The 22,298-nt window shown below is 34.8% G+C and overlaps 1 protein-coding gene across 8 annotated transcripts in view; it reads right to left on the reverse strand.

The window, feature by feature from the left end:
* RALYL (RALY RNA binding protein like) overlaps positions 1–22,298 on the reverse strand; it is a 391,070-nt gene that overhangs the window by 48,186 nt on the left and 320,586 nt on the right. For all 8 annotated transcript variants that reach the window (XM_040083776.2, XM_040083786.2, XM_058422915.1 and 5 more), the window contains one exon: positions 8,997–9,029. In XM_040083776.2, the coding sequence (XP_039939710.1) occupies positions 8,997–9,029 (33 nt within the window). The remainder of the gene's footprint in view (positions 1–8,996; positions 9,030–22,298) is intronic.

Raw genomic sequence — 22,298 nt, forward strand, 5'->3', positions numbered from 1 at the left:
AATATTCCTAAATTATTACGAATAAATTTGCTGTGAGGATGGTGAGACACTGGAATTGGTTGCTCAGAGAAGTTGTGGGCACTTCATCTCTGCAGGTGTTCAAGGCCAGATTGGATGGGGCTTTGAGCAACCTGGTCTAGCGGGTACTAGTTGTATATAGATGATCTTTAAGGTCCATTCCAATCCAAACCTTTCTGTCACCCTATGAAAATTTATAATTGTTGGGACTTACAAGTATTTTCTGATGCCTATCTCTGTAGTTATCAAGATGTTTGATAAAAGTAGATGGCTACAGGATGGCAGCTGATTCAACCTTCCATCCTTATTCTTGAGAATAAAACCTACAGGATTCAAGTGTGAAGAGCTCAGAATGTTTGTTCCATTTTGGATTTTTTTTTTTTTTTAAATAGAGGATTAGAGGCAACTGAAAAGAAAAAAAAAACCCAACAAAATCTCTATATCTGCTGGAAAACAGTTTATACCTTTCAAATTAAACAAATGCTTTGGCATTGCCAACAGAGTCACTACCACAGCAATGTCAACATAGTTCCTGGTCATGCATGACAGATTCACTCTGTTATTTCTGCTTCACATTTAAGGTTTGTACTTTTAATTATCCTTTAATATGTATGTATTTAATTTTTATTGAACAAAACTGATCCTTAAATTATTTCAGAACCAAAGCTGAAGACTTTAGAAATGAAAGAATTCTAAGGACAGTAATTAAACTGCTAGCAATAAAACTCTTATCCTACTATTAATAAAGCAGAATATGACCTAATTCCCTTTTCTTTGAGCTACATTGGCATTGAAGTTGTTATAACCTGTTACACCTGTGCTTACACATAGAGTGGAAAAAGTTGAACTTTGGCTTGAAAAATGGTGAGAATTATAAGAATATGGTCTGAACTTGAGATTAAAAAAAATCCCTGAACTCAGTGGATAACTACATAGTGCTTTTGAACTGCAGTTCATAATTAAAACTAAGCAAAAATTTACCCCAAAGAAACTGAAATTAAAACAGCCAAAATCAAAGCTCTTGAAATCCACAGCAATTTGGGCCAAACAGAGATTATTGAATACAATCATAAATACCCCTGAAACAATCATGCTTCTTTTCAAATTATGGTGTGTAAGGCATTATACCAAGGTAGTCGGAAAGTAGTTTATAAACAAGGTCAAATCTCAGACCAAGATAAATTTATAGAAAAAATCTACGATCTAATTCATTTTATTAATTGAAAGTTTGCCTAATATCAAGACATATTGCGATTTTATTTCAAATTAGAGTTATACCACAGTACGCGAATGCACAGCTGAATGATCAAGTAAAACGAGATGTGAATAGTTTTTCCTTGGTCTCACAAAAAAGACAGAGAAACACTAAAGACAACAACTCGTAGCCTGAAGCTCTTTATCTTTTAAAAAATCTTTAACAAACATGAGAGAGGCACAGGAAAGTTCCAATTTGCCCTGCATAAGCAATATTTCTCTCTGATATGCCTCTTTCTGCACTGTCACCTCTCTTGCTCCTGACTTTCCTGTTTAGAAACCCAATGAATACACAGAGTGGTGTGGAGCAATAACTTTTGAAGCAAGTCCACTGACTGATTGCTATGATCACAGGTGGTTGACCTCCGAAGAAGAAATCTCTTTATCAAAGAGCTGCCAGTTATATTACAACAGAAGGGTGGGAAGTGGACTGTAAATAAAAGTTCACATAGCAGCACCAGCTGCCTTTCTGGTGTTTACTCTTTTGAGCATATCTTTCTCTTGTAGTTAAAGTGAAGTATGATGTTAGGTTAGATGGATCAAATTTCAGTTCCTGGTGAAAAAGATCAAACTGACTTCAAGCATAGAATCAGAGGGACCAGCCATCAGATCCCCTCCAAATATTTTTTTAAGGCCTAGCATGCTAAGACCTTAATATTATGAAGTGTTTCAATTCAATTGTTATTATTGTACAAAAGTAATTAGAGAAACACAGGCAGAAGAGCAAGGGGTAGACACAGGCTGATTGATTTTTACAGCATTATAAGGAATTCAAAACTCAAAATATAAAACTTCAGAATTCTTAATTAGAGAAACACAGGCAGAAGAGCAAGGGGTAGACACAGGCTGATTGATTTTTACAGCATTATAAGGAATTCAAAACTCAAAATACAAAACTTCAGAATTCTATCTTTTGATATATCTATCAAGGGGAAGAAATTGAAACAAAACTTCTTTGTAACAATCTAGAAATTTGTGAGAATAAATGAAGTCTTTCATATGCAACAACCATAAGAAGGATGAAAAACTGCCTCAATTTTCAGATGTGTTTTGAGTAGGGAGCCAGGTCTCATGATATTTCTGCACATGACTGCCACAGTAAGCTTATTCATAATGAATACTCACAGAAGCCCATATAGATTACTGTGGCAAGATGCTATGTTGATACCTCCTAAACATGAAATAGGAATACTGCTAACACAGACCTTTTCAAACACTACTTTCTATTAGTCATGTGTCAGTCACTGCTGTTTGGGGGGAAAAAAAATAAATTAGATGTAAATTGTTTTGTTCCAAAGTGAGGGTGCATGCCCAGCAAATATTGTTCTTCCTCCTCCCTCCATCTTCCATTGTAAGACATCTCCCTTTTTTTTCTTTGTGTTGTCCTTCTCTCTTGACTTTCGTCTCTATTATGTACCCAGATTTCATTCCTATACTCCCTGAATATTTCAGCCTCCTGAACTTCCTTCAAAAGCATTCATTTGTGCATAATTTTCCCTCCTCTAGAAAACCTCCTGACTATCTGTTTACAGAGGTGAGAGTATAAATATTCAGTGTTTAGGAATTGTTTATCGTTAAACTAACATATAAATTATATGGATGTGTATAATTTTTCTAGAATTGCTAGGGAAAGGGAAGTCTTGGAAGACAGAAATAGTAGATAGTAAAAAAGAGAGAAAGGGAAATAAAATAACCAGAAGAGGAGCGATCTCATGCTCTTGTCTTTCCCAATTATGAAGAACATTGCAACTGATATTATTAAGGTCAGAGAAGGTAAAAAGAATTTATTAAGATGAATATCTCTTGAGTTTATTGCAAAAGAAAGTTAATTTAGGAATTATGAATTAGGAAAATAACATTATTTTGGCTAAATTAATTAGTCTTTTTTTAATGTAATATATATATTGGTCTATGTGTAAAAGTGGAAATGATGTAGAAAGAAAAAATCAGGCAAATAGGGAAACTATAAAATAATTAGAGTTAGATTGCAGATCAGTAGAAAAAGTGCTTAATCTAGGATCTTTAAACATTGAGTAATGCCACCAAACCATGAAAAATTCAGTCACAGCAATGGACCAACATTATTATTACTGTAGCTTTGTAACTGCTTATTGTGAGAGAGCTTAAAGCAAACAAATAAACACCAACCAAAACCCCACAAACAAACAAACAAAAAACCCCATAAAAACAAAAACAAAACAAACCCCCCAAAAAACCCCCAACCCCCCTCCCCCCGCAAATTTATAAAATAGCTGTATTTATACCTGTCTCAGAGTCTTAAAATAATGGTAAGTAGGAAGTTACAGAAAAGCTTAAGCCTTGTGAGTTTTGGAAAGTTGGAAGAGAAGAGTGTCAGTACTACTACCTGAAATTAAATGATAAATATTCTCAGTGTCTTCCACAGGTATCCATATGTGCTGTCAAATCCCAGATCCCTGCTGCCTCTCTGTGATAGCCCTGAAAGCCCCACCCAGTAAAGAGCCTTTGCAAAACCCTGACATGTGCCTCTGGCCTCCAAGCTAAACCTCACACATAATCAAAGAGTTGGTTGTTTTAAAGGGTATTCTCTGCAAAAGCAGAAGGTCTGCTACTGCCTGCCTAAGTCAGAAAGCCCAAGTGGTTTCAAGCACAAGAAATTACTGCCTGGGTCTAAACAATGAGTTTAAATAATAGTCAAGTGTGTTCAGTCCTCCTGTGATTTTCATGAAAACAGCTCCTGAATACCTGTCCTGATTATGAATGAGAGTTACAAGATTATATTCTGGTTGGTAGCTTTGTTGGTGTCATAATAACAGAACAAAATGAGTCTAATATCTCCTATTTTTGTGTATTTCCTCTGCTGAAGGAAAATAATTTTCTTAGCTCTTTCTCTTCAGAAGTTGGGTAGGAACAGTTGGAGCAGTGTTTGCTTGTTCCACTGGTGCTACCTGATAACCAGGATGAGGAACAAGAGTCACGGAATTTGTTACAGAGGATGCTCCATGGCTGCATTCTATTTTGTGCCTTACAACCTACTGTCCACTAAAAAATCCACAACAAGCCAACCCCCCCAAAAAACTGACTGTGAAATGAAAAAAAAAAACTTGTATATTTTGGAGATGGACTGAGTATTATCCTAACAGACCCTGCAAAGGCTAGGCTTTTATTTAAACTATCTCACTTCTGCAGAATGGGATCCCTCAAACCAATGTGTAGGAGGAGAATTTCCTACAGACCTACAAAATGGCCTTGCAAGAAAGAAAATGCTACTACTGAGCAAGAGGAAGAAATGTGAGTGACAAATTCAAGTTATTTGATGCATCTTAGAACTATTCTTCTGGAAGAAAATTAATTAAATTTACTTTTTGTGGTTTTGAAGCTTTTCCAAGTTCTTAGAATCTGAGCCCACCAAAACTACTCTGTCTCTTATAGAAGTAAGTATCTATTTTTGAAAGTTGCTGTGATTAAGACATTAGTTGGAAAAAGCATGGCTTTTCAGTATTCTCATTGTCAAATACTTTCTAGAAAGAGGACCTTGGTGAGGAAAGTAGTAGTTTATACAGACCTCTAGTGTTTTCATTAATGTAAAAAAATGCATTAACTAATGCTAATTTTACTTGTATGTCTCTTTCTTCCATGAGAGACAACTATTCATCATTAAATAAACACATACATACAATGCATTAATTTTCACTTATGTTTCTCTCTGGGTTTTCCAAGTAAAATTATACTGTCTATAGAAAAAAAAAAAAAAAAAAAAAAAAAGAAGAAGAGAGGATACATCTCAACGGAGAGCTATTGCATGCTTATTCAGAAATAATCCCATTCTCTGCAGCTGGCAGTAATTGAATCTCTTTTCACAAGACTCATGAAAAGTCAGTTGTTTCTCTTCTTCTCTCTCTGTCTCTTCTGAATTCAACAGTATGGGACATATTATTAAATGACATCTAACTAAGAAGACAAATATTTTTACATGTTTGACAAAATTATTAGTTGCTCTGATGGAATTTTCTGCCTCTACATGTGTTGAAGTTATATTGATCACATGTTATTATGGAAGTTACATACAGTTCTAGTTAGAAACCAATAGTAATTAATTCAAAAAATTTACTGTGCAGCACAGTTACAAACTAATTATGGCCTCTATTGACCATATAATACTATCACAGGCCTTAAATGATGCTGCATTGGCTGTGTCTTAAAACATAAGATTTAATTTTAAGGCTCAGACCAGTGACCAGTTACAAATCTGCTTGCAGTATTAGCTGAAATTTATCAAGTGCTAAACTCTTACATGCAGATAGCTATGATAAATCAGCTGCCAAGAAATAGCTAGTGATTAATAACTGGATAATCAATCTAATTATCTAGAAAGAATGATAACAGTTTTGTTGAGGTGATAATTATGCATCATTACTATAGAGAAATTTCCAAAAATGGAGAGCTGATGTGGATGATTAAAAGATGTTGTCATTTTAAATATATATTGCTTTTAAAATACAATACATCCTTTGCAAAAAGCAGGATGAACTTAATATGAGCTGGCACTTAGTAGTTTTTTTTGCAGTGTCCATGTCTTTTTTATCAAGAGTCTTGACTTGCCTTGTCTTTTTAAGACTGAAATTTTCAAACTTTTCTGCATGAAGTTAATTTGATGAATTTTCAGTGGTGGATTATTACCAAAACTTTTACTTCTGATATTAAAGTCTTCCAGGCACTCTGAGCATTTGCATGACTTCTTTTTTTATACTAAACCTACATGAATATGAATGCTATATAACCTGAAAAGAAAAGGAAGTCCAGACACCTCTTGGTCTTGCTTATGTTGAATATGAACACAAACCCCCAAAAGTGTGGAAATAACATTCTGGAAAGAAGTATCCTGTGCCCTTATAGGCTGTCACTCAGCATTCTGCACTAACATATATCTCAGCCTTCCCTAAGGATTATATCGACACCTCTAAGAGGCAAAGGAAGACAACACAAATATCAAATTCAACTGTGAATTTTAGCACCAAATAATAATATTGCATTCAGATACTCTTATCTGAATAGACTGTATACTTGATGAATTTTTACTCCTGAATGCTACCTTTAAGGACTTTCATTAAAAGTGATACTATGGGTTTAGCAAGGGCCGAATTACACCCTTGCCTTGCCCGTGGAGTAAAGGAGAGTGGGTTTTTCTTCTTTGCTTTGCATAGAAAGAATGATAAATTGAATTGTCTTTACTGAGGGAGTACAGGAGATGTTTTCTCTCTGCATTTGAGACACAAATTACAACAGCAAGAGCTGGAGTCTGTTTCTCTCTGGCTGCTTTCTGAGGGTGGGGAAAAATTGCAACATTTTATCAACAAATTTTCTTTGTGGGATTTCTTATGGGGAAATTACAGCCCTGCACACACAGCTCAAAAACCTTGAGACAGTCTCGAGGTCTTAGGTTTCCACACTTCATGTTCCTTTCCCCTGCCAAAACAATTAGCCATGGAAAAGCACCAAGAAGTCATATGCTTAGACGCAGCAAAATGAAAAAGCTTAATTAGGTCCTGCAGGCAGCGTAATGAAAATGTGGAAACAAATCTCTGTTACAGAAGATAGATGAATGGGAGGCTGGTGTGCAGAATCAAGCCATCTGTAGGCAGCCAAAAGTAATTTAGATTGGTGTTTTTGACTAAGTCTGGCTGCAAGAGCCATTAAGGGCACCCATGTGCTTGTTTAATTGTGGTTAAGTCAGCATTTCTTCTGCAAACATTACTGTATTTTAAAAGCCTGGTGGTTGCAGTTGTTTGGACTAAAACTTTGAGTACAGATCCGGCACAAGAATTCATTCTCCATAAAAAAGAACTTCCCAGTTTCTGTGGGACTAGAAGGAGCATCTCTTTTATGTAGTACCAAGGAGGTGGATGTGTGCTTGGGCCCCTCCTTAGAACTTGACGTCTAACCCTCTGATGGCCTCCTTGGAGGTGGAGGAAATACAGAAGTAAAAGGCAAAAGTAGCACATGGGAAATAATTTTGGGAGGTTTAATCTATCTTCATTATTATGAACTTGCATAAAATAATTCATGCACATTACAGGCAAACTTTTGAAAGGTTCTGGAAAAAAGCTAAGTCTATTTGCACAGATTAAAATTCCCAAGAGGAATCAATTTTAGAGACAAAGTCACATGCAATAACTATATGGATATAATGTAGATTTACATAGTGGCCACCAATCTGCTCATATGGAAACAAGTCCAAAGCCAAAACACAATACTTTCTTCTAGGAAAATAAGCTAAGATTGCCAGTATGGTTCTTAAGATAATGATAAGAAATAGGATTTACTGTTTTGTGGCAAATAATATAACTGTTAACATTGTATTTTTATTTGTTTCCTGGATTTTTGTACTTAGAACTTTGCTCCTCAACCACAATGGCATGCAACTTATTTTTTTAATCTTACAGTTGATATGTCAGATGATCGCTTCATTATGAGAGTGGAGGCCCCAAAAAGCCAACTCAATAGGATAAGTAACAAAGTTATTAAGAGAAAGGGGTGAATTTGATAATAAATTTGGACATTTCAAAGCATGCAAAATAAGAGCAGTGTAACCTCTAGACCCCCTCCACATATTTTCCAAAAATTTTCAGTTGGTAGAAAGTAGAAACAGTAAGCAATTAATCCAAATGTAGTCAAACAAACCAGAGTTACTTCATGCTACAGAAACCAAGACGTATCTCAGTCCTGTTTATGCTAAAATTTGTTGAGTTCTTTTGATCATAATTTACACACTTTCTTGCTTGTTAACTTTATTTCGCACTTCAGAATTTGAAGTTGACTTCTAGTTCTGCAGTTAGTACAACAATCTGCAAGTTACTGATAATTGCATGGTGAATAGATATTTTGTATGGGATCTTTTGTCTGCAGTTTATATTCTTGATAGCACAAATTATGTTGTGAACAAGGGAAAATGAGAGTAAAGACAGATAAGAAAAGATACAGTTCTGCAGGAAAACAGGGAGGGAGAATGTGAGGACACTGAAAAGTTTTAAAGAAAGAAGGGAGGGAAATGTGTGAAAAGTAAAATTTAGACTGGGAGGTAAAATACAGATAATTACTGCTAATACATATATTAGCCCACCACATTTTATAAAAGAACAGTACTTTTTTAGAACATGACACATTTAAAAATTTTTTAGCATGATGATTTACCATTTTAATATAGAGAATGTATAACTGTTTAAGTGGCTGACACTATGAAGGCTATGGCTGAAATATGCAAATTAGTCCAGTGATTTATAATTAGGCTAAAATGTAGAATTTTTTTCTAGTCCATAAATTTGATTTTATTTCTGTTATTGATGTATCACAATTTTTGGTGATTAAAAAATTTATCAGGACATTATCAATTATTTTTTTGTGGTTTAGACAAGTGGTATCGATAATATTTAGAATAGTTTCTAAAATTGTCAGTGAACATAAATTAATAAACCAGCTACTTTTTAATGACACATTTAACTCCTACATGTATTTTAGTGTAAATTTTGTTTAGTCAATAAAGGCAAAATACACTTAGTTTCTTTTTGAGAAGGAAAATATCCCAGACTGCTGACTTTATTGACGAAAACTTGCATTTTATAAGCTTAAGTATAGTAAATAACCATAACATTGAAACAGTATATTTATCCTCAACATTATCTCATAAATTATACTCTATGGTTGTTGAATATATAAATATCCATGAAAATATACATATTCTTACTTACCCAACGGACAGGAAAGGCTCCTTTGATTCAAGTCTGTCAAGTAAATAACAAAAATTTTAAATATAAGTATTTATTGTGTTTAAGAACAATAATACAATGAATTTAAAACAGCTGTTCTCAATGTCAAGTTTATTTAGAAGACCCTGATTCATTTTAGTAGGTGCTTAACTCTGAAAAAAATCCCATTTACCTAATAGAACTTTGGTCTAGAAACCAAATATTTACAAAGTAGCACATCTAAGCCCTTTGAATTTCCCAGATTCAGATGATTTGTATAGATATTTGTATGGAATGGATAGAGAGAACAAGAAATACTTTGTTCTTTATGTCACTATTTTGTTGGTGGTGGTGGTGGTGGTGGTGGTGTCCAGCATCCTAAGCTCATATGACATGACCACTCACTTCATCATTATGAGCATTTCTGTTCCATTTGCTAGAATTGGCCTTGTGCTGGACCTGTTTGTCACTGTTTTGGTAGATCCAGAATCATGCCCTGTTCTAAACCCAGTGTTTAAAAGTGCTCTCCCCCTCCCTGCTGTGGCTGCTGTTGCTGTGAGGAGATGTGCCACCTGCACAAAGGCAGGTGTTGCATTCATTCAGCAAAGGTTTTGTGCAAAAAAGCTCACAATCCAATAGATCAGTTTAGTTATTATCATCATCTAAAATCCAAAACCTACTGAAAACACAGTTCCTTTTCTGTTGTCCTAATGACTACAGCTCACTGTTCCATTTCTTCTGGGGTTGAAATCCACATGGAACTAGAAGAACAGAAGAGGAAACACTGGTAACTTTGCATATACCTGGAAGCACAGTAGAAGCCCAAAGCTGCACATCCTTGTGTCAGGGCAGTCCCAAGAGAATCTGAGCTTGGCATTCTCTGTGCTCAGGCAGAGCTGCCAGAGAGTGATAAAATGACAGGACCCTTCATGGAGGGGTTTCATCCTTCTCCTGCAGGTTCTGTGCACTAGTGTCATGTTTTTGTTTCCTCTTTTTCTGCTTAATGAAATGAGTCAGTCAGTGGAAGTACTCAGTGTTTAACTCTAAGCAAGATGATCAAAGAATGAAAGCCCTAGAACAGTTGCATACTTCATAATACAGAAATCTTGTAACGAAGAGACAGCTAGCACTATCCTGATGAAGGACATTCTGGTAGAATTTACTTGAAAACAGAGAGTACGTGATAGAATGCCCTGTGGACAAAATATGCGATTAAAAATCTATTTGAAGTCCATTCTCAAGCTGGAATTCAATTTAATTTAAATAGTGCTGCTCTAGGTTTGATCTCTCTCTACATTTGACTAAATGGTTTTAGATAATTTGCTGCACTGCTTTTAATTAGTTCAAGTGTTCCTCATAGTAAAGAAATCTGTTGGCCTTTTATTTGGTAATTATGGCAAATTAATATAAAGGTTTAAAACTGCAACACAATATGAAATAACATTCTATATCATCTTTACTGGTGACATTTTTCAATACAAAATGATTTTTACCTTTCTTTTCAACCTAATGTACACTGAATTTTCCAGAGTTTTGAGGAATTATTGAAAAATTAAATATGATATTGCAAAAAGACTAATCCTGATAAGTTCAGAGATGGACTGCCATGGACCTCCAGGAAAAAATCTTAAAGCAGAAACTGTCTTCTTTGCAAAAGTATATTTTTGTGTCCAAGAAATACTAAGCTAGACAGTAAACAAAGGGAATCATGTTTAAATTATGTGGGAATGGTAGTGAAGCAGGAGAGATTGAGATTTTTCCTTTATTCAGATGGTTTTCCCATCAGAAAGCGATCAGTTTGTCAATATGCAGAGGCAATTTATCAGTTTGACTAGGAGGGAGGGAGGCTAATCAGTAGCATGACTGGAATCAGTAGCATGACAGTGGCAGACTGAGGTAGTGTTTGGCTTTGATTCTCAGCTAAGACTTTTTTGAACTAAGATTTTTCTTATCTACATATAATAGATAGGTTTTGCAGGAGGAAAAAGAATTTTTACACTATGTAAGTTACTCATTTAAACCAGTCACTGTAAACTGAACAGGCATAGGCAATTAATTACTACCCATTGATATGCTGCAGTACTGTCACACTGTGTTTAAAATAAGGACCCTACAAATTACCCATTTAGTGTTGTTCCCCTTACAACCTGACTTGGAGAGATTTTTACAAGGTCTGATAAACGCAGTTGTGCATTTTATTATTTTCTTTGCTGCTAAGATTTCTTATATAAATGGCAATTACCTAAATTCCATCTTTGACATGGACTGAACATCCTGATGGACAAATTTTCAAGGTTTGCAGACTAACATACAGGGAAATGGCTTAGTGACTAGACTAAGGGTATGTGAAATTCTTCTTTGACTTGTAAGCAAATCATGGAATGACAACAAGATTCCAAAGTAAATTCCACTTTTTTTTTTTTTGCATAATTGTCCTATTAAGATTACGGGCAAGACTTTTTCTGCATTTGAGGCCTGACCCAAGACACATAAATCTATAGAATTGCTTATTAAAGAATCCTCTCCTCTTCTTCCCAAAATTGTGTGCAGGACAAAGTGAATAACATTTCTAACAATATCAATGCTGTACACAAGCAAATGGATTTTGGCCAAGGATTCTCCAAGGTAATTAATTATGAATCAATATGTTCTTCCTCATGGTGGTCACATAATTTCATTTTTAAGCACTTAGTAGGCAAAACCATGTGGAATTTAATGAATTTGATAGGATTCTTATTCTGAAGTGTTGAGAAAACAAAACCATCTGCCCCGAATCAGAGAAAGGGGTCAGGAACCAACAGTTTTTTAGATGAGTCATCATTTTAGGTTACAACCTTCATATCAGAATTCCTGAAGAGGATTAGCTGAGTGTGTTGCTGACATCACACATTTTCTGTTTGACTATAAAATGCATGAATAGTAACCGGAGTTTTCAAGGGGATTGGAAACATTTTTATTCAAGCAGGATAGGAAAGTGAAAACTGGAAAGCACTTTGGACTTCAGTATAATGCAAATGCATATTTAGAGTGACTGATGTGGCTGACTTATTTACCTGTCAAGCATGTCTATTTTGCACTGTGCAGCTTTAGGAGCCAAAGAATTAGCAAGAACAAAGTTTTAGCGGAAATATGTGTAGTGAAAGAATACTAAGATTTATGGCTTACCCTATTTATCAATGCATTAAATTTTAAAACGACAAGAACTACTGAAAGGGACCTTCCTAAAGAAACTTATGTTTCCATTCACAGTAATCAAACATGGATGCATTTTTCTCTTAATGCTGAGTTTGTGGTTTGAAGTGATAAAAAAAAAATCTTTCTTCAGAACTTTTCAAGCAGTGTTGTACATTGTAATCTAATTTATTTTTAAAGCATGAACATTGTATCTTTTGCTACCTCCCAATATTTCTGTTCAGTGCAAGCAAACCTAATGTCTTAATTTACAGAAGAAATATAATTTATATAACTAACGCTGTCTATTGATTATGAAAGAACTGTTGCTGCTGTATGCTAGATAATCATTTCTTTCTGATTTCTGTGACTTTATTTCAATCCAAGAACATTTTCCTGGACTTTGCCAGTAACCATGGTCAAATAGAATAGGCTAAGAAGTTCATTTTGTCTTCTGAAGCTTCCATAAATATCTCTATAAATGTTGACAAGTTTTATCAAGAAACTCTGTCATATTCTGGAACAAATAAATGGTAGAATGACTGTATAGAAGATCTAATCTATCAGAAGTGTTTCAGAAGCAGAGGAAATGGAAGAATAATTCACAGGTTTATGTCAACTTTTACAATTGTCCCTAACAAATTTAATAACTTCTGCTCCCGTCTGCTGTTTGACATTGCAATTGATAGCTGTTTAGAAAAACAACAGCAACCAACTGTTGTTTTCATGAATATTGCATAATGTCAAACACTATGTATTGGTTTTCACAGTGAGAAGTTGTCCTCCACAGACCTAAGTGCTTCTGTTATTTATTGAAAAATAAATATTCTAGCCCCCAATAAAATACATCACTCAAGCCTTGCATGGAAACTAACTTACTGCGAGCTCAAAGTGTCATTTCCCAGTGCAAACTTAGTTCTTTGATGTGATAACTGACTTGGTGGATAAATGATAAAACAGATAATAGGTAAGACTTAGTCTTATTTTTAAAGATCTTGATATTGCATGATATAAGAGTCTCATAATCAAGCTGAGAAAAAAAAAAATCTAACCCCAACATGACCATAAACAAAGAATTATGTCAATGGGAAAGAGAGCTACATTAAATAACAGGAACACTCAGTGGTATGCTTTATTTAACTTTTGCATAAAATATTTTAACAAAAGTGTAACTGCATGTGATGTAGATACCAAAAAGCTGTGTTTTAATCATCCAGTGAAGAGAGTTTTTATATATATATATATATATATATATATATATATATATATAAAATTGAAGAACTAGTCTGAATTCAGTGTAATTGATTTTAAAATAAAAGAAAAGCACAGTGAGAATTTGAGAAGAAGAACTATTTTATACATGTATGAAATGAAGAACAACTGGCTGGGTATTACAAAAAAAAAAACTTTTCAAGAGAGGAAGAACTGAGTAACTGAGACTGCTAGTTATGGGGGCATATTAAACATCCTTCCTCAGAGCTGATTGAGAAGTGTCCTTTAATCAGCACATGCTTACTCTCTTCTAGTCTTAGATCATAGCGAATCAAAGTTCCCAACTGAAATATTCAAGTGTTTTAAAACTAAATTTTACTAATTACTGAAGGATTTATTCAATAAGAAAGCTACTACACTAGTAAGTACTCTAGGGATAAACAGATTATTAAACAAGATTATCCCTTTGGCTACCAGATATCTATGCAGATCTCTACAAAATCCTTGATAGATGTATAATACATATTTAGTCCCTTATGAAAGTATCACAACACATTACACATTCTGACTGATTAAAAAAGATACATTTTTTTCTAATTTTTTTTACTTTTGACTAGGTTAATTATTTAAGATTGAGAATAACTTAGATCACTTCTTGAAGCATCAGCTTTTCCCCAAGTCCATGTGGAAAAAGTTATACCCAGAAGAAGTTAACTTCCCAAGAGAACTGTAGGTGATATGGATCTTACACAACATAATTTCTTGTGATAGAGACAACTGAAATTATTGTTGGTCTGCATGAGACAGCTTGATTATCTGTCTAGGAATGCTTCTGCTCAGCCTTGAGTTTGGTTTGCATTTATGCACTTACTCAGCATTTAATATACTGGAAGATGGAGGTGACTTTAGTCTTTTCAGTGTTTTGAAGTGAAAGAAATGGAATATTTGAAATATGTATATGTGCATATTCCATATGTGTATGGAATGGCATACGTATGTGTGTGTGTGTATATATACATAACATTATTTTTAAGCATTTTATATATCTGGACAACAGAAGATAAATGCAAGGTTTTCTTAATTAATTAAATTAAATTGAATTCTATTTTATTCCATTTTTAAAAAACCCTGCAAAAAATCACTGACTATTAATACAGTGCATTCTATGTAGCTTGTTGTACTTAGCACCTAGCCCCATTACAAGGTAGTGCCACAGCACTATCTGCGGGAAAAGATCTTGGGGGAACACTTAACACAGGATGCTGTCAACAATACCTGATGTCAGTCTGTACTGATGTGCAGCATATGTACCAGATGTATCAGATGTACAAAGCATGTGACCAAATTTAGCTAGTTTCCTAGAAAAATCTGAATCTTACATCATTTATAAACACGAAATTCTTGTCATAATACAAATTTCAGGAGCCTCTAGGATTTTTTTATCCCATGGGTAGTTAGGATAGATAACCTCCTCACCATTAACTAGTAGAATGTAATTATTAATATGTTTGGAGTTATCTTTGAAGTTTGGCAGTTGTAAAACTGAATAAAAGGTATCTTTACATACAGGGAGGAAGTGCTTTAAAGAGAATGCCTCTTCCCTGTACTAACTTTCACAGCAGCAAGAGGCTAGGATGAGACATAAACCACTATGTGAAGAAGCTGGTTTTGATATGGCAATAAAATATATACTGTCATATTGGATACTGAATGCATTACTCTTATAACATGGGATGAAGGGCAGGGAAGGGTGGCATGCAGAACTAATGGGAACTAAAGGAAAAAAGGAAGTAGTTTCCAATAGTACTCAAATGGGTGACCTAAATTTTAGGCAGCAAGAAGAGAAGGAAACCTAAAAGTTCTAAGTCATTTAAAAGCTGTATCCTATCGGATTTTACAGGTTAGATTTTGCTGCATCTTCTTTTCTGAATCCAAAACTTGCAAAAGATAACATAAAGAGTGGCATGGATTCTCATAGGTGGATAAATCCTTGTAGTATGTCTGAGGAAAACTAAACTGTGACTTGAGTGAAATTGATTCTTAGAAATCCTTGAAAACCTTCTTAGATTGCAATGGGTTCCAGTTTCCTCCCATGGCACCTAAGAGAAATCTTCTGCTGCAAAACAGAGTGATAAATTAAACTGTGTTTAACCCACACATCACATCTATATGATATTTCCACTCATGAAGCAATTCACTCAGATTCATAGTGAGATTCTTGCAAATTTCCCAAACTCAAAATATGCTCAGTTTGGTACCTTTGTTCAAGAAAGCAGAGGAACAAAACTTGAAGAATAACTCCATGCCACTGTCAGTCTTTATTTATTTTTTCCTGTGATTTTTACTAGTTGCTGAATATTTCAAAAAAATATGCTCCAACAAAAGATGGAATTTTGAGAAAAATATAGTGATCTAAGTAGTACGTGTGCCTTAGAGTTCTCTTCCTCACAGGTTTAATCATTCTTTGCATGAAGTTGATTTCACCTGACCCTCTTCCGCTCTTAAGCAGAGTAAGAACACTCAGGTCAACATGTACTGATCTAAATACATCTAGAATGGGCTCTTCAGGGCGGGTTGAACAAAACAGTGTTGACTGATCTAATGCACACAATCAATACTACTTTTCTGCATGGCTATTTGCAGTCACAAACAGATGAAGGTTAATGCAGGTATTGTCTTTGAGGATCCCAAGGCCAGAGGCTTAATATCCTTTTGCCCTCAATGACACTATTAACACTTTAAAGCAGTTAAAGGAGGGTCACTTCTCTAACAATGTAAGAATCATGTTTGTCATGCTGTTTCCTAGAATAATCTCACTCATCAAAACTGAAAAATGCAACATACATTTTTATTACAATAAATATTAGAAAATGCTCATTTCTTAGGACTCAAATCGCATATGATTACAACACATTTTTTTACTCTTCTTTAAAATAGCGAATGCTTTTTCCAGAAGTTTTGGGAAACATTGGCATGAAATACCGAAAAAGCATGCAATTTGTAACCTATGCTTTAAAAAATAAAATTACATTTGACATTATGCATCAACAGCACTAAGTATCAGTTCTGGCAGGGTGGATAACATATTTTCAGACAGTATGCTCCAAGACTAACAGAATTCAACATGAAATAAAGCTGCATAATAATTTTATTTCTATAATTCACTGCATAATATTATGTTCCCATTGTCCCTCTGTGTTGTACATAGCCTTCCATGCTATTTGTAATCTTACTTAACAATCCATTTTCTTTCAAATTAAGTATACTTTAAATTTCTTCTTCTAGTGTCATTAATAAGACTTTAAAATATGTTAAAGTCTCTCATTTATCCAACCTTTCTTATTTATTCACAGAGCACTAAATTTATAACCCAGCATCATATTTCTGTTGCTCTCTGTAAACCACTTAAAAATGGTGCCCTTGCAGTACATCAGCAGCTCCCAGACAAAATTACAGCCTTCTATATAATTAGAGGTGTTACATTATGTGAGAACCAATGCCTAATTGCAAGTCCACTAAGTGGTTCTCTGAAGCACAGAGTTCTGCATCTCTGATTGCTACAGCAATTAAGGGTTTACTAAATTCCTGAAAATGAAGAATTCCTCTGTTCGTTTGCAATGCTGGCAGCAGCCCTTCTCTACTCTTTGTCATGAACCCTATGTCCTTACTTTTAAGTCTTAATCAAACAGTTTTTGAACAGCAGTGTATGCAAATCTTAATACTGTTTCCATGGTGCCTTCTTCACTACAACTCAAATGCAGAAGGAATACCATGCGGTCAGTTTCTGATTTTTTTTAACGTGTTGGAGGCATTAGTCTTTTTAGCCTAAATGAAACACAGCAGAATACCTACAGAAGACATAATCTTCATATGGAAGACAACATCTCAAGTCCAAACTGTTTTGTTTCTTAAATTAAATGCAAGAATCCATAAATAAATAATAAAGGCAACAAAGGGTAGAAATCTCACATGTAATAAGGGATAGGAATAGGGCTCAGGCTGGTAAGATTTAAAGCAAATGCATGACTAAAACTACTATTCCTGTTTGCCTGCAGGCAAACCCATCAATATGCTGGATCTTTTAGGAATTTACTCTTTGATTTATAACCTGAAGTTTTTCATGTGTATTACCAGTCAAAATTTTTAGATAAGAAAGGAGTTGTAATAATTTCAATTGGATAAGAAAGGAGTCATAATACTTTCATTGTGATCAGAAATTGTGGATATACTTTCTGTTCTACTGTGGTATATATAGTAATTAAAAACCATAAAAAATGTTTATAGTTAGATACTTTATCTGTAGTATATTGCTTCAGGTTTCATAGCAGAAGGAAAAAGTAAGAAAGAAAATTAAACACTGGAAAAAAACCCAACAATAATAACTGAACAGACTATTCTCCAATTTCGCTACTCTCTGAGCATGAATGTGGTTATGATGTCTGGGCTGCTGTGGAACAAGAAAACATAATTTGTGTGATACCATATATCACCTTATTCAAGAGGAAGAGTACTGAGATAGGAAGAGGGATGCAGTTCCTGTGCAGATGCATATAAGTTGGAGTCACTCCTCTTAACAAAGGGGAAAAAAAAAAACCCTGAGGAAATTCTGTATATGTCTAAGGAATAAAAAGTGTTAGTCTTCACATAGGACCTACTTCTGAATAGATCTGTGTCAAAGCCATAGTTTAAAAACCGATGGTGACTAAAAGCAAACAAACTCAAGAAAAATGTAAGATTTACCATATAGTGATGATCTGAGAGGCAAAGCCTGCCCTTGTTCCCTTTTTTTAAGGGGAGTTAGCAGTATTTTTAAAATAATGAATAGGAAGATTAAAAAAAAAAAAAAAAAGAGTTTTGTTGTCCTAGTTGACACATGGATCAGGAATAGCATGACTGAATGAAGAAATCAAGATGCCAGTTCCATTTTGTCTTTTGATATATTTCTTTATCTGTGATTTATTTCAAAATAAAGAGAAAATATTTTCCCGGATTGGTTGCGAAGGACCTGAGATATCTTTCTCTTCCCTGTTTTGCCCCTCTCTAAAGCTATCAAGTGTTGCACATTCATACCCTGGATCATGTGAAAGAACAAACTTGAATTTTTGTCTGCCTGTCCCAGCCCCTCTGAGCACAAGTATTGTTTTAAAAATCTATGGGACTAAATTGATTGCAATTACACCACCATAATTCAGAAATTAAGACCTGGATGTGGTGCCTTGCCTCAGCAGATTTTTTTATTATTATTCCTATGACATTGGTTATTTGACATGGGGGTTTTTCTTAAAGGAAAATAAGTAAACAAACAAACAAACAAACAAAAGGTGATTCAAATCGAATTGAACCACTGGATCTGCTGTAGCTTTTTATTTGTAGTTTTAAAGATTGGTAATGTAATTGAGAATACTGTTTAAATTCTCAACAAAAGCAAAATTTATACTGTTGAAATAAGAATTTGAAATTAATTCTATTTTTCTGCACAGTAACGACTGTTTCAAATGTGACCACTGGCAACATTCTTTGATGAAATGAATGGAAATAGTATCCTACTGGACTTAAACTTATCTCTATTTACGCATACCTAGAAATGTGAGGATTTTTTAATGGAAGCTAAATGTTTTTCAGGAGAAGAGCTGCAGAGCAACATTTATCTTAGATCCATTCCAATGCACCAAAATACAATAGCTTTTTTTCATGAAGAAAGGTGATCAAAACCATCAGGGGGATATATTACTGTAGAAAAAAAATCACTTTGATTCAAAAGAAATATCACACTATATAATTTTAATATGATAAAGTCATAAGAAATTATGTTTCATAAGCTTTTTTTTTTTGCCTTTTTTTTTTTTTTCATTCAGTGTATTGAATAAAGTAGGAGTTGTAACCACAATTTGGTGCAAAAGTAAATTTCAGAAAATACTTGATAAGGTTTGTTTTCTGTTTTCTGGACTGTGTCTTGATTGCCTTGTAGGTCAGTAGTAATGATGGACACACAAGTTCATTAAGAAAAAGAAAGTATAAAGAAAAAAGTTTTTGGAAATCTGGGATGGTATTCAATTAAGAATGATACTTATAACTGCAGTTATTTTTATTATATGCCAGGTTTAAAAAGATTGTTAATACAATAACAGTGACACACTATTACAGTAATTATGCAAAAAAATGCAGTATTCTAATAGAATAGTAATGCTTGTTTGGCACAGAACTTGCTGAGTTTATGTTAACTCTTTCAAGTGAAAACAATCTCAAGAATATTCCTATACTAGAAGACAAAATCAAGTTTCCCATCAGTGTCCTTTTCATACTTTCTCCTGAAATGAAGGGTGCTCAGGAGTGCTCAGAAAAGCAACTCAAATAATGGCCAGCTCTGAGGCAAACCAAACCACACCAAGCTCTATAAATGATATTTACAATAAATGTAAGAAACAGACAACAAATAGAGAACGACTGCAAGCAATTCTTTCAGCCTCTGCTATAAGACTGAAAAACCAAAGGAAATGCAAGATGTGCAATATAATTCGATCAGTTTTGTGACAGAGATTATAAAAATAAAATGTACTGAAGAAATTGATAAAATACTTGTGTAAAAAACCCCAAAACATTGACATAAAAAATAGTCATACCATGTAAATAAAGAAATATCCCTTTCCAGTATACTAATATTAGACATTTAAATAAAATAATTTGTTCCAGAGGCCATGAGAGTTATGAAATCGTAAAGTAAAGGTTGTTTAATGTAGATAATTAGTAGCATGTTAAATCAAGCATGTTGAATACGCATTTTAATTGCATTATGTGGAGAAGTGATTGGTAATGGGAGATCACTGTGCTATCTACTATCACTAAGAGAGTGCTCAACTGTACACCTGAAAGTTCAGAGAACAGCTGGGAAAAAACTTGTCCTGGAGGGAAGCCTTTGCAGGGTCACCCTACACTACATCTGGCCACTGCTGTGGGAACTCAACACCTGTGGGTGGTTCTGGTTCCAGCCAAGCCAACACAGTGAGAGGCTATTTCACAGTTTTTCCTGGCTTTCTTAATCTATTAATTAAATCCATCCTGTTAATTGTCTCACTCCAGAAGGTACCTCAATAAGATGGCCAGGAAGCTTCATGCCCAGGCAGCAACAGGAATACTGGAGAACTGGGGATTTAATAACTCCTCACTGAGTCTTCAAGATGTGACACTGAGGTCAGCCAGTTTTACTTGTGGCCCTCCAAAGAAGCTTGGAGTTTGGCAAGGGTGAAAATAATCCACCTGGGTATTATTTTTCTTAGATAAAACAGTCTTGAAAAGGTTTATGGGTCAACTACAACATGAAACTGTATGGGGCAAAGAGATTGCGTAGATACCCTGGCAGTATGCAGTAAGTTGCCTTCCCATCTTTCTTCCAAGTCCTAGTTTCCTGCTTTCCCACATTCTACGAATATAACTTTGACCCTGGGGTATTTTCTTTGGTCAGGTAGCTAGTATTCTCAGAAAGCAGACTTAGTTGTGATCTGGGAGGCTGTTCTCTCAGTTATACCAGTACCTGTACACTGCTTTTGATGCCCCGTGCCCCATGTGGTCTCCAGCAGCCAGCTCCCCACCACCACCTCATGCAGTAGAGCCTGCAGTAATTGTGCTCATTTTCATGGCAATACAAATGGCATCACTATGCCAGTCTGTAGCACACTGATCTTGTTTTTTCAAAAGACTCAAAGAAGGTAGCCTTGTCACCCCTCCCAAACCATCTCAGCCTTGTTGCTACCAGGGGGTTGCCAGAGAATACTTTTAGCCAGCTCCCAAGCTGACAGCCATAGAGAAAGGACATGCTTCACGTCCTGGGGGAAGACCAGCCACAGGCAGCCTGTGCATGGTGGCTCTGCTCCAGCTGTCCAGGGGCTTGGGTTCCCTCCTTGAGCAACAGGGAATGGCTGCAAACCATCAACAGCCTCCAGAGTCAGCAATTCCTAGAGCCTCATCATTTTAATAACTGAAACAAAGTCGTCTGAAACGGAGTAAAAGCTTTCAGGCATGCATTTAATATACCATATAACATGGTAGTGGGGTGAAATGAACAACAAATAATTAAAACATTTTATGATGTAGAAAAGCAGAATAACAGTCCATCAGAGTACTTATGGTTGATTTTTCTTTGGTATGTTGGAGAATAAACACGGGAAAAAAAACCAGTAAATGGGCTTTCATATGGTGACACAGAGCTGCTTCAGTAAAATACTGATCAAAACACCACTAAATTAAAAAGGCAAAGTGTGATGCTTTATTTTACCAAAACATTGCTTCCAAAGAGTGCTTTAACAGATTTGTGTTAGCACATTTATTCTTCAACTTGTGTTTCAAGGATACTAAGATGTGCCAGTACAACTAATATCTGCAGGAGGCTAGACCAATACAAGATGCAAAACAATTTTAAGATGTAGGTTTTTTAAATGTAATTTTCTGCAGAAATGGTGTACTAAAAAGAAAATTCAGAACAATTTTGAATCTTCTGGGATTTAGGTCCCCCACTCACATACTGAACAGCATTATAAATTAGGATGATCCTGATGGAGTTTATAGCTATATTAGAATTTAACTGATTCCTGAGCACTGCTCTACAATTTAATATATTCAATGAACATGCTTAAAATTAATGTGTTCAACAGCTTTCTGAAACAAAGACTAAATGTTCTCAAAATGTTTTTAAGGCCTAAAGAAAAAATGGAAGTCCTTTTATTATTTACTTCTCTGTCTTGCACCTAAAAGAAGTTATGTGTCTCACATTTTGGCTCATGCTAAATTTCACCTAAGTTAGATTAAATTAAAATCTTATTTTCACACAGATAATAAAACTAGAAAAGCTGAAATAAAGAAATGTAGATCCTGAACTGAGATATTAAAGAGTATTATACTATTACCATTATACAATTAGGAAAAAATGAA

The sequence above is a fragment of the Hirundo rustica genome, chromosome 1, assembly GCF_015227805.2.
Source record: "Hirundo rustica isolate bHirRus1 chromosome 1, bHirRus1.pri.v3, whole genome shotgun sequence".
In the NCBI taxonomy this organism is placed as follows: domain Eukaryota; kingdom Metazoa; phylum Chordata; class Aves; order Passeriformes; family Hirundinidae; genus Hirundo; species Hirundo rustica.